The following is a 12,225-nucleotide window of genomic DNA, read 5'->3' as shown; positions in this document are numbered from 1 at the left end:
GTTCGGAATTATAGTGAATTGTGAGTTTAGGGCAATCCGCGTGGATAACGCGATGGGAAAGAGTCGGGAATATGGGGGAATCTATGGAGGAAAAAAACGGCATAGTTGAAAGGAGAAACGTTTGGACAAACTTTTGCACTTTTTCGTCGTGCTGGATGCGATTCGAGAGGACATATTGTAAGGTCAGAATGCAGAACAGTTATCTATTTCTTTCACTTTGTTTACTCCATAATTCACTCTCCTTTTAGTGTAAACCATTTGGCCTCTTTTCAGTGGAGGAGAGAGAAAAACCCTTGCCAGCAAGTTGTGGTTAAAAGTAGCCTATTGTACTAGGTTGAAAGGGGGTGAAAACCTAGGCACTGCAGAAAGAAAAAGTGCTGTATCAATGAATTAGCAAAAGGAGATCAACGAACAAAATAAAGACGTGCACAATGGCAGAAAATGAGAAGGTGTATCGCAGTGTCTCTTTCAAAAAGTTTGGTAGTAGCGCGAACAAAAGTTGCTGTGAAGAACAACTAAACAAAACAACGAATGTGGAGGGCAGTAGCAGCCCCCTTCCCCCTCCATCTACAGCAGCGGCAGAGAAAGCGCAGCCCTCGGCTATGCGTAATGTTAGTGTGTCAAGGAAAGTTTCCAAAATCTCCGCTGCCAGCCTCCCAACCGCAGAGCTAAAGAAAGGCTCTTCCACTCCTCTCTCCTCCATTTCTCCCTCTATTCGCCAACTCACTGAGAAGTTCAGTAGCACTCATTCGTCTCGAACGCATGGAGCTCCGAGCCCTGGCAGTAACGTTGCCGGGAAAAGCACTACTTTACCCAGGGTTAAAAGCAGCAGGGGAGAAGGGTCTCCATCTCGGAAATCATTCCATGAGGACAGTGGATATTTACAAGTTACTGACACGGTTTTAACGGTGTCTCCAAATGACACTAAAGTTCACGAACAAAAGTTTGATTCAGGCACAGACTCGGTCTCTGGATCGGATTCGGAGAGAAATCAAAAATGGATGAATACTCGCAAATCTTCTCAAGGCAGCGTTGGGGCTGGTAAAATAGACGATTCCCAAATTGATCCGTCTGTCTCTTATAACAATAACTGCAGTAAGACTTCGAACACTGAGGATTACGTTTTTGTCAGTGGGGTGCATGCCTGCAAGTCACAAAGGAGCTATTTCCCAAGTCACCATGGAGATCCTCCTGTTCACGTTGATCTAACCTACTGGCCCAGTGTCACCAAGATCAGAGAGCTTTTTGATGCAGAGGATTTAAAATGTGCTAACCAGCTCCAGCACTCCGCCAGCTCTAAAGACAACTCTTTAGCAGACATAAGCGACAGGCAGTCTCCCAGCAGCCCAGCCCCTGAAGCCACTAGGCTCTCACTGTCAGACAGACACCGCAGCAGGGCTGCCTCGCTGGGCAGAGAGAGGAGACACCAGGGCATGGACTCAGCCTTTCACCCTGACCAGCATTACTCAGACGAGGCAGAGATTGAGCCAGCCAGCACTAGTATTAGTAGAAGTGGGAGTTTTTTTAGGGTGGCGCAGCCATCAAACACGCACAGAGCCCACAGCCCCAGCAGTGGAGGAGAGGGGCATGAGACCTGGACTTCTAGTCTGAACTCTGACCCTCCACCCTCTGTCCTCGCCGCTGCACCCGCTCCCCCACCTCGGAGCAACTCCGTGGGCCTCTCCTCGCGCGTCCGCCCCTCTGGAGAGCAGAGGCAGAGCCAGGGGGCCTGGCAGCCCAGGGACAGTTTACATTCCTCACATAGCTCCTCCAGACCGGTGCCCCCCTCCTCTGATAGAGCCTTAGCCAGGGCAGCCATTACAGCCCGCTGGAGGTTCAGCTCAGGAGACGAAGAAGAGGAGTACCACCACCGAGCAGGAGGAAGGAGCGCTCACTCGTTAGGTGTCAGCGGAGGTTACCTCTCTCGTGGTAAGAATGGCTGGTGGGGTGGTAAGGTCCTCGGCAGGTCTTCAGGCAGTGAGGAGGACAGCCCTGCTTCACTAGGACCCAGCCGAGACATCGTGAGACGCCGCTCACTGAGAAAAAAGAAGAAGAACAACGAGGTTGCCGTAGCAACGGGGCGAGACGATGGCGAATCAGACGACAGCGACGACGAGCAGACGGGTATGATGGAACACCTGGAGAGACGCCAACAGAACATCACCGCAGAACAGACTGGGAGCACCCGGCACCGGCTCAGAGAACCCAAAGCCTCTAGCACCTGTGCAGCACAGTGGGGACGCAATTCCACTCCTAACCAGATGGGAGCGCAGGGGAGCTACAGACGGAAATACACATCAGGCGGGGCGGGGACATCTCACATGACCACACCCCTCCCAGGGGTGTCGCGGGTGTCAAAGGTCAACATCTCGTCATTTATTTCGAGTCCCGGCGGCTCGCAGAGCAGCAGTAGATACTGTAGCACCGAGGCACTGAAAGAAGAGGACCAAGCTAGATATGCTAACAGAAGGGTGAACTGTAATGCTACTACCCCAGGCAGGGTGGTTGGCGCGTCCTCTTCCATGCTCAGTAAGACCTACCACGGTAACTTCACCATGTACCGCTCCCCCAGCTTCGGACACGGGGATAACTTTTCCCACGCCCCTGTTAGAGGCCAACCCCGCGTTCTTCCCCCTGTCAATCCCCCATCCTCAGCCACAGGGGACACTGGAGGGGTTGCTAGGGAGGAGACTACAGTGTTCCGTCGGTTGCTAAGTGGTGGCGTAGTCGGTGATAAGGACAAGAACAGGATGTCAATGTCAAACCCGGACATAGCCTCGGAAACAATGTCTCTCCTCAGCTTCCTGAAAAGTGACCTATCAGATCTCAGAGTTCGAAAGACGGACAGGTCAGGGTCTGGGGTTACTGAGGGGTCATCTACGGTGTACAGGATGGGGTCAAGAGGCCTCTACCCAGGACTCCGCCCTTCATTAAAGGACCTCACTGCAACTCTCAGACGTGCCAAATCCTTCACTTACTCCGATAAACTAATAGGGAGGCAACATCCAGCCGGCTCCTCGGCCAAAAGAAGCTCTTCTGAGCAACGTCTGGATCAAGACGAAGAGAGGGATGGAGGGAGGGGGGCGGTGCCTGACAGAGAGGTGGAGAGTGATGGAGGAGACTGCAGAGCAGGGGGTTATGGGTATGAGGATGTGATGCCCACTCCGCTGCAGGACTGGTATGTCCAGGAGGCCAGACAGGTAATCAGAGATATCTGCCAGATGAGTGCTCGCGAGGATGCTGACGATGATGATGATGTGCTAGCGACAGATGGCACTGAAGACGAGGGTTTCAAAAGAAAACAAGTGGAGGAGCAGGAGATAAAAAAGAGCGAGGGAGGTGAATTAAAAGATGAGCGGAGCGCTAGAGAGGCTGAGGTTGCCGTTTCAGGGGAAAAAGAGAGGAGGGAGGGGGAATGTGAAAACAGAGAAAGGGAGGAGGTCCAACAGAAGGGAGATTCTGAGGAGAACGTGTTTTATGACCGATCTGTTGATGAGCTATCGGGTCACGAGTCGAGCCTCACTGATGAGGGCATAGTCACAGAACCAGAGACTGGACTGGGTGACCCTGAGAGGTTATTTGTGGGGTCAAGTTTAGGATCATCGTTGGCCAGAGATGTGCTGGGCCAACCCCTGACTGTCTGGAAGCAGTCTGCTCTGCATGAGGAGGAATGGCCAGGGTTAAATGAGGGAATGGGAGAGGGATCAGGGTTACACGCAGGAGCGAGAGAGAAACAAGAGAACCCTGTCTCTGTTCCTGCCCTTGGGGTTGAGAGTGAGAGCGTTGCTGTAGTAACAGAGATGAGCGGCGTCAATAACAACAACAGTACTAGCGGGAGGGCCAACGTATCCCAGAGTGCCTCAGTCCCAGGACTTGAGGCTCCTCCCACTCCGAGCGCTACCCGCCGCCGTCGTAAGTTCTCCTCCACCGGGAACACGGGCTCTGACTCCAGTAACGGCAGCAACGGGGAGTCCAACGGGGATGTTTACCGTTCGCTAAGCGACCCCATGCCTCACCGGCGCCGCTCTGTGTCAGCAGAAGGGAGTAACAGTTTCTCTGTGGATAGTAACCTGCTGGGGTCGCTCTCCTCCAAGGGGGCAGGAGGAGTCGGAAAGTGTCCCAGAGTCGTCCTCTGCAGCCGATCTTTCAGAGTGCACGGGCAGCGCGGCCAGCGACCTATCACTGTGCAGTGATGGTGGTCTCCGTGACGACTACAGCAATGTGATCCGTAACATTGTTGCGGAGCCAGGAGCAATGGACAGACTGATGACGGATGACAAGAACAACGGGAAAGCCACGAAGAAGAAGTCCTTCTCTGACCCCAGTCGCCGTGGTGACGGCCCCCTGCTTGACGAACCAGGGTTCAAAAGTCACCATCACCCTAAAGAACCAGTCAGTGAGCTGGATCAGCCTGGTCAGATCCCACCCTCCAGCAGTGAGCCAATCCTGAGTGAGCAGAGAGATGAACTTTGGGAGCTCGGAGATGAATGTGGACGCCCATTACTTAGTCGCCATGGCAACAATGAAGGCGGGAAATTCCGCTCCCAATCAGAAAGGGAGGTGCACTCCTGTCTCCATGGTGATGACACAGACGGAGTGGGAGGAGGGGAGATATTGAACTCTGACCTCAAATTAGCGGAGGTTGTGTCTCCCAGAATGGGCCGGCGGACCTACAGGAAACGCCCCAACTGGGTCACCCAATCAGCATCAGAGGAGCCGAACCACTCGGAACCAGGCCCAGAGCACCAGGATCAAGACCAGACTGATCTCACCCCCCCATTGCCCCTGGCCCCCCCCAAACCCAAAACTAGATCCAAGCACGTCCGCCACGCCAGCGAACCTGCCACCTTCATCCCCATCTTCCCACCTCCACAGCCCCAGCGAGCCCAGGGGGATCTGCCTTCCCTACTACCCGCCTGTGAACCCTCCATCCTGGGTAAGCCCACCAGTGAAGAGGCCCCCTCCCTGGAAGATGTGACCAAGCGGTATATTCTGGCCCTGAATGCTCCAGGGGGCGAGAGCGACCCGTCTGGTTCTGAGTCTGGGTCTAGAGGAACGGTGCCTGTACCAGACGGGTCCAACTCCAGCCCTGCTACTCCCAGTGGTGCCAGAGAACCCAGACTGCAGAGGAAGAGCAGCGAGGAGCTGACCATACCAGCCCCACAGAGAGCCAAACCCAGAGTGGTGAGTAACATTGCCAACGTGTGTGTGTGTGTGTGTGTGTGTGTGTGTGTGTGTGTGTGTGTGTGTGTGTGTGTGTGTGTGTGTGTGTGTTTTGATGTTGCAGGAGAGGAGGCTGGATGAAAACAACACAGCTGGATGGAGCTGTGTTCTGACATGCATCTTACCCATATTAGGCTGGTAATGATGTGTTCAAGGAGGGGCCTTTTATGAATCAGGATGCAAAAACATCGGCCCAACTTTAAAGAGCTGCGCCAGGATTCTCTCTCTCTCTCTGTGTGTGTGTGTGTGTGTGTGTGTGTGTGTGTGTGTGTGTGTGTGTGTGTGTGTGTGTGTGTGTGTGTGTGCGTGCGCGTGTGCGTGTGTGAGTGCTTGGTTTCGTGTGTGTGTGTGTGTGTTTAGTCAGTAGAATGTTATAGCGATGGAGTGTTTGGAGCAGATATGGAGGACAGTTTGCCAAGCTCCTTATCTCTATAGCGCTGAGGTAGAGAAACTGCTCTGAATATGGCTCTGAGGTAGAGAAACTGCTCTGAATATGGCTCTGGGGGAGAGAAACTGCTCTGGGGGAGAGAAGCTGCTCTGAATATGGCTCTGGGGGAGAGAAGCTGCTCTGGGGGAGAGAAACTGCTCTGAATATGGCTCTGGGGTAGAGAAGCTGCTCTGGGGGAGAGAAGCTGCTCTGGGGGAGAGAAACTGCTCTCAATATGGCTCTGGGGGAGAGAAGCTGCTCTGGGGAGAGAAGCTGCTCTGGGGGAGAGAAACTGCTCTGAATATGGCTCTGGGGGAGAGAAGCTGCTCTGAATATGGCTCTGGGGGAGAGAAACTGCTCTGGGGGAGAGAAACTGCTCTGAATATGGCTCTGGGGGAGAGAAGCTGCTCTGGGGGAGAGAAGCTGCTCTGAATATGGCTCTGGGGGAGAGAAGCTGCTCTGGGGGAGAGAAACTGCTCTGAATATGGCTCTGGGGGAGAGAAGCTGCTCTGGGGGAGAGAAACTGCTCTGAATATGGCTCTGGGGGAGAGAAGCTGCTCTGGGGGAGAGAAACTGCTCTGGGGGAGAGAAACTGCTCCGAATATGGCTCTGGGGGAGAGAAGCTGCTCTGAATATGGCTCTGGGGGAGAGAAGCTGCTCTGGGGGAGAGAAGCTGCTCTGAATATGGCTCTGGGGGAGAGAAGCTGCTCTGGGGGAGAGAAGCTGCTCTGAATATGGCTCTGGGGAGAGAAGCTGCTCTCGGGGAAGAAGCTGCTCTGGGGGAGAGAAACTGCTCTCAATATGGCTCTGGGGGAGAGAAGCTGCTCTGATGGCTCTGGGGAGAGAAGCTGCTCTGAATATGGCTCTGGGGTAGAGAAGCTGCTCTGGGGGAGAGAAGCTGCTCTGAATATGGCTCTGGGGGAGAGAAGCTGCTCTGGGGGAGAGAATCTGCTCTGAATATGGCTCTGGGGGAGAGAAGCTGCTCTGAATATGGCTCTGGGGTAGAGTCCTTATCCCCTGCTGCCTGTAGTCCTGGTCCTTATCCCCTGCTGCCTGTAGTCCTAGTCCTTATCCCCTGCTGCCTGTAGTCCTAGTCCTTATCCCCTGCTGCCTGTAGTCCTAGTCCTTATCCCCTGCTGCCTGTAGTCCTAGTCCTTATCCCCTGCTGCCTGTAGTCCTAGTCCTTATCCCCTGCTGCCTGTAGTCCTAGTCCTTATCCCCTGCTGCCTGTAGTCCTAGTCCTTATCCCCTGCTGCCTGTAGTCCTAGTCCTTATCCCCTGCTGCCTGTAGTCCTAGTCCTTATCCCCTGCTGCCTGTAGTCCTAGTCCTTATCCCCTGCTGCCTGTAGTCCTAGTCCTTATCCCCTGCTGCCTGTAGTCCTGGTCCTTATCCCCTGCTGCCTGTAGTCCTAGTCCTTATCCCCTGCTGCCTGTAGTCCTAGTCCTTATCCCCTGCTGCCTGTAGTCCTAGTCCTTATCCCCTGCTGCCTGTAGTCCTAGTCCTTATCCCCTGCTGCCTGTAGTCCTAGTCCTTATCCCCTGCTGCCTGTAGTCCTGGTCCTTATCCCCTGCTGCCTGTAGTCCTAGTCCTTATCCCCTGCTGCCTGTAGTCCTGGTCCTTATCCCCTGCTGCCTGTAGTCCTAGTCCTTATCCCCTGCTGCCTGTAGTCCTAGTCCTTATCCCCTGCTGCCTGTAGTCCTGGTCCTTATCCCCTGCTGCCTGTAGTCCTAGTCCTTATCCCCTGCTGCCTGTAGTCCTAGTCCTTATCCCCTGCTGCCTGTAGTCCTAGTCCTTATCCCCTGCTGCCTGTAGTCCTAGTCCTTATCCCCTGCTGCCTGTAGTCCTAGTCCTTATCCCCTGCTGCCTGTAGTCCTAGTCCTTATCCCCTGCTGCCTGTAGTCCTAGTCCTTATCCCCTGCTGCCTGTAGTCCTAGTCCTTATCCCCTGCTGCCTGTAGTCCTAGTCCTTATCCCCTGCTGCCTGTAGTCCTAGTCCTTATCCCCTGCTGCCTGTAGTCCTAGTCCTTATCCCCTGCTGCCTGTAGTCCTAGTCCTTATCCCCTGCTGCCTGTAGTCCTAGTCCTTATCCCCTGCTGCCTGTAGTCCTAGTCCTTATCCCCTGCTGCCTGTAGTCCTAGTCCTTATCCCCTGCTGCCTGTAGTCCTAGTCCTTATCCCCTGCTGCCTGTAGTCCTAGTCCTTATCCCCTGCTGCCTGTAGTCCTAGTCCTTATCCCCTGCTGCCTGTAGTCCTAGTCCTTATCCCCTGCTGCCTGTAGTCCTGGTCCTTATCCCCTGCTGCCTGTAGTCCTAGTCCTTATCCCCTGCTGCCTGTAGTCCTAGTCCTTATCCCCTGCTGCCTGTAGTCCTAGTCCTTATCCCCTGCTGCCTGTAGTCCTAGTCCTTATCCCCTGCTGCCTGTAGTCCTAGTCCTTATCCCCTGCTGCCTGTAGTCCTAGTCCTTATCCCCTGCTGCCTGTAGTCCTGGTCCTTATCCCCTGCTGCCTGTAGTCCTAGTCCTTATCCCCTGCTGCCTGTAGTCCTAGTCCTTATCCCCTGCTGCCTGTAGTCCTGGTCCTTATCCCCTGCTGCCTGTAGTCCTAGTCCTTATCCCCTGCTGCCTGTAGTCCTAGTCCTTATCCCCTGCTGCCTGTAGTCCTAGTCCTTATCCCCTGCTGCCTGTAGTCCTAGTCCTTATCCCCTGCTGCCTGTAGTCCTAGTCCTTATCCCCTGCTGCCTGTAGTCCTAGTCCTTATCCCCTGCTGCCTGTAGTCCTAGTCCTTATCTATTGTCCTCTCATTAGTGTGTGTGTGTGTGTGTGTGTGTGTGTGTGTGTGTGTGAATTTGATTGTCTGGTTTAGGTTTTTATCCAACTGACATAACTTTTATGTGAAATTACTGTATGGCACAAGCAGTGATTACTTTTCAATAGGAAGTTGTAGGTGAGTGTTGTCTGTAACCTTTAACCACTCCCCCCCACACTCCCTTTTCTTCCCCTCTGTGTTGCCTTGGCAGCAGAGTGATCCTCTCCAGACAGGAAATGGGCTTAGAGAAACAGGAAGTTGTTGTGGTTACTGATGTGTTTGATGATAGCCAGGGCCGCTGGGTGGTGTGTGTGTGTGTGTGTGTGTGTGTGTGTGTGTGTGTGTGTGTGTGTGTGTTTGGCCCGGGAGGTGACTGTCCCACGGTGTCTCTGTTTCTTCAGGCTCTGATCTGGTGGGAGAGACAAAGAATGGATTGACACTTTTGCAATTGATCCCAAAGTGAAATGGTGTACTACCGACAAGTGTAGTTCTGAGTGCAATGAGGTGTGTGTGTGTTTAATAGCAAGTGAGCTTTTTCCATTTCTGGAGGCTGAATAACAATCCAGCGTCCAATAGTGCAGTGTGCACTAGGGCTGGGAATTGCCAAGGACCTCACGACACGTTATTATCATGATTCTATATGTGTTGTGATTCTCATGATTCTATATGTGTTGTGATTCTCATGATTCTATATGTGTTGTGATTCTCATGATTCCATACAGTTGAAGTCGGAAGTTTACATACACCTTAGCATTCTTGGTAGTGATGAATCACGTTTCACCATCTGGCAGTCCGACGGATGAATCTGGGTTTGGCGGATGCCAGGAGAACGCTACCTGCCCCAATGCATAGTGCCTACTGTAAAGTTTGGTGGAGGAGGAATAATGGTCTGGGGCTGTTTTTCACGGTCTGGGCTGGTGAGCAGATCCCAGATCTCACAACCATAAAGAGTTCTGTTGTTTGTGTACATGGATTTTATAATGTCGTATGTTTTTCCCCCAACACCACTTTCCATCAATTTGTATAGTAGGCCCTCATACCAAATTGAGTCGAAGGCTTTTTTGAAATCAACAAAGCATGAGAAATCTTTGCCTTTGTTTTGTTTGTTTGTCAATTAGGGTGTTCAGGGGGAATACGTGGTCTGTCGTATGATAATTTGGTAAAAGCCAATTTGACATTTGCTTGTTTTCACTGAGGAAATGTACAATTCTGCTGTTAATGATAATGCAGAGGATTTTCCCAAGGTTGCTGTTGACACATATCCCACGGTAGTTAATGGGGTCAAATTTGTCTCCACTTTTGTGGATTGGGGTGATCAGTCCTTGGTTCCAAATACTGCGGAAGATGCCAGAGCTGAGGATGATGTTAAAGAGTTTACGTTTAGCCAATTGGAGTTTGTTGTCCGTATATTTGATAATTGAATTGAGGATACCATCAACACCAGAGGCATTTTTAGGTTGGAGGGTTTGTATTTTGTCCTGTAGTTCATTCAAGGTCATTTGATAATCCAGAGGGTTCTGGTAGTCTTTAAGAGCTGATTCTAAGATTTCTATGTCTCTCTCTCCTGCCCCCCTATCTTCTCTCTCTTCTCTCTCCTGCCCCCCTATCTTCTCTCTCTCTCTCTCCCTCTCTTTCCTGCGCCCCTCTCTCTCTCTCTCCTGCGCCACTCTTCTCTCGTCTCTCTCTCCTGCCTCCCCCACTTTTCTCGTCTCTCTCTCCTGCCTCCCCCACTTCTCTCGTCTCTCTCTCTGAGCATTGCTGGGAGATGAGGTCATCTCGTTCAGGCTTCTTGAGGCGAGATTTAGCCAGATATCACGTACAGGAACACATAGAACAAGGGAGAGGAGGGAGGGAGGGAGAGGGGGAGACAGGTGAAGACTGGAGAAGAAAAACAGAGAAGATCAGCGAAAAGAAGAGGGAAGTCTGAGCCAAAAATCAAGGGAGCAGAATAGTTGCAGAGAGTGTGTGAAAAATGGAGGGAGGTGAGGAGAAGGAGAGGGAGAGTGTGAAATATAGAGACTACTTGTTACAATACTACATAACATTTCAAATGTTTATTTTATTTTAAAACTTTTGTGTTCACTAATGTTTCCCTTGTTTATTTCCCTTTTTGTTTATTGTCTATTCCATTTGCTTTGGAATTCTAAACATAAGTTTCCCATGCCAATAAAGCCTGTTGAATTGAATTTAGAGAGGGAGGGGAGAGCGAGAAAGAGGACCAGCCCCCAACAGTCTGAGGTGTTTTCACTTAGGGCCACATTCCTGCTGCCTGTCTATCTATCTTCTCGCTGGCATAATGGCCCTGAACCCCCTTTGACTCACACAGCCCTGCATTTACTCAATGTCATTGTAGTGTGTATGAGCGACTTCAATTTGTACTGTACTTTTAGGGCGAGGGTCATATTTACACAGGCGTGGGAGTGATCACTCGTGGTCTTTTCAGATAGACCTGTCACCTAACAAAAGATGGGAAATATTCTGGTCAATATCACACACTCTCTCCTTCCTCCCATCTCTCGCCATCAATATTTCTCTCCTGACTACTTTAGGCTTTCCCTGCAGCTGATGGTTGTCCTCAGAAGTTCACAGTGTACACTGGAACAGTATGGCATGGCCCCCGCCAGCCCCTTACTTTAGGAAGAGAGGGATGGAGCACAGAGACTGTTAGAGGGACAGAAAGAAGGGGATGTGAGAGAGGGGGAAAGAAGGGTGTAGAGAGCAGGTAGTCAGAGGGGAATAAAGAGAGAGGGAGGTTTGATGTTTTGGGACTTGTATAAGGTCAGACAGAGGGAGAGAGAGGGAGGGTTGATGTTTTGGGACTTGTATAAGGTCAGACAGAGGGAGAGAGAGGGAGAGTTGATGTTTTGGGACTTGTATAAGGTCAGACAGAGGGAGAGAGAGAGAGAGAGAGAGGGAGGGTTGATGTTTTGGGACTTGTATAAGGTCAGACAGAGGGAGAGAGAGAGAGAGAGAGAGAGGGAGGGTTGATGTTTTGGGACTTGTATAAGGTCAGACAGAGGGAGAGAGAGAGAGAGAGAGGGAGGGTTGATGTTTTGGGACTTGTATAAGGTCAGACAGAGGGAGAGAGAGAGAGAGAGAGAGAGGGAGGGTTGATGTTTTGGGACTTGTATAAGGTCAGACAGAGGGAGAGAGAGAGAGAGAGAGAGGGAGGGTTGATGTTTTGGGACTTGTATAAGGTCAGACAGAGGGAGAGAGAGGAAGGGTTGATGTTTTGGGACTTGTATAAGGTCAGACAGAGGGAGAGAGAGGGAGAGTTGATGTTTTGGGACTTGTATAAGGTCAGACAGAGGGAGAGAGAGAGAGAGAGAGAGGGAGGGTTGATGTTTTGGGACTTGTATAAGGTCAGACAGAGGGAGAGAGAGAGAGAGAGAGAGAGGGAGGGTTGATGTTTTGGGACTTGTATAAGGTCAGAGGGAGAGAGAGGGAGGGTTGATGTTTTGGGACTTGTATAAGGTCAGACAGAGGGAGAGAGAGAGAGAGAGGGAGGGTTGATGTTTTGGGACTTGTATAAGGTCAGACAGAGGGAAAGAGAGAGAGAGAGAGAGGGAGGGTTGATGTTTTGGGACTTGTATAAGGTCAGACAGAGGGACAGAGAGGAAGGGTTGATGTTTTGGGACTTGTATAAGGTCAGACAGAGGGAGAGAGAGGGAGGGTTGATGTTTTGGGACTTGTATAAGGTCAGACAGAGGGAGAGAGAGAGAGAGAGAGAGGGAGGGTTGATGTTTTGGGACTTGTATAAGGTCAGACAGAGG

General features: G+C 51.7%; 1 protein-coding gene across 4 annotated transcripts in view; it reads left to right on the top strand.

Moving 5' to 3' along the window:
• Window positions 1-4,254: 4,254 nt before the first annotated feature.
• arhgef17 (Rho guanine nucleotide exchange factor (GEF) 17) overlaps window positions 4,255-12,225 on the top strand; it is a 100,246-nt gene continuing 92,275 nt past the window's right edge. For all 4 annotated transcript variants that reach the window (XM_045724811.1, XM_014215311.2, XM_014215309.2 and 1 more), the window contains exon 1: window positions 4,255-5,184. In XM_045724811.1, coding sequence (XP_045580767.1) covers window positions 4,255-5,184 — 930 coding nt within the window. The remainder of the gene's footprint in view (window positions 5,185-12,225) is intronic.

This window comes from Salmo salar, chromosome ssa09 (assembly GCF_905237065.1).
Source record: "Salmo salar chromosome ssa09, Ssal_v3.1, whole genome shotgun sequence".
Classification (NCBI taxonomy): domain Eukaryota; kingdom Metazoa; phylum Chordata; class Actinopteri; order Salmoniformes; family Salmonidae; genus Salmo; species Salmo salar.
This window is presented reverse-complemented; position numbering and strand designations above follow the sequence as displayed.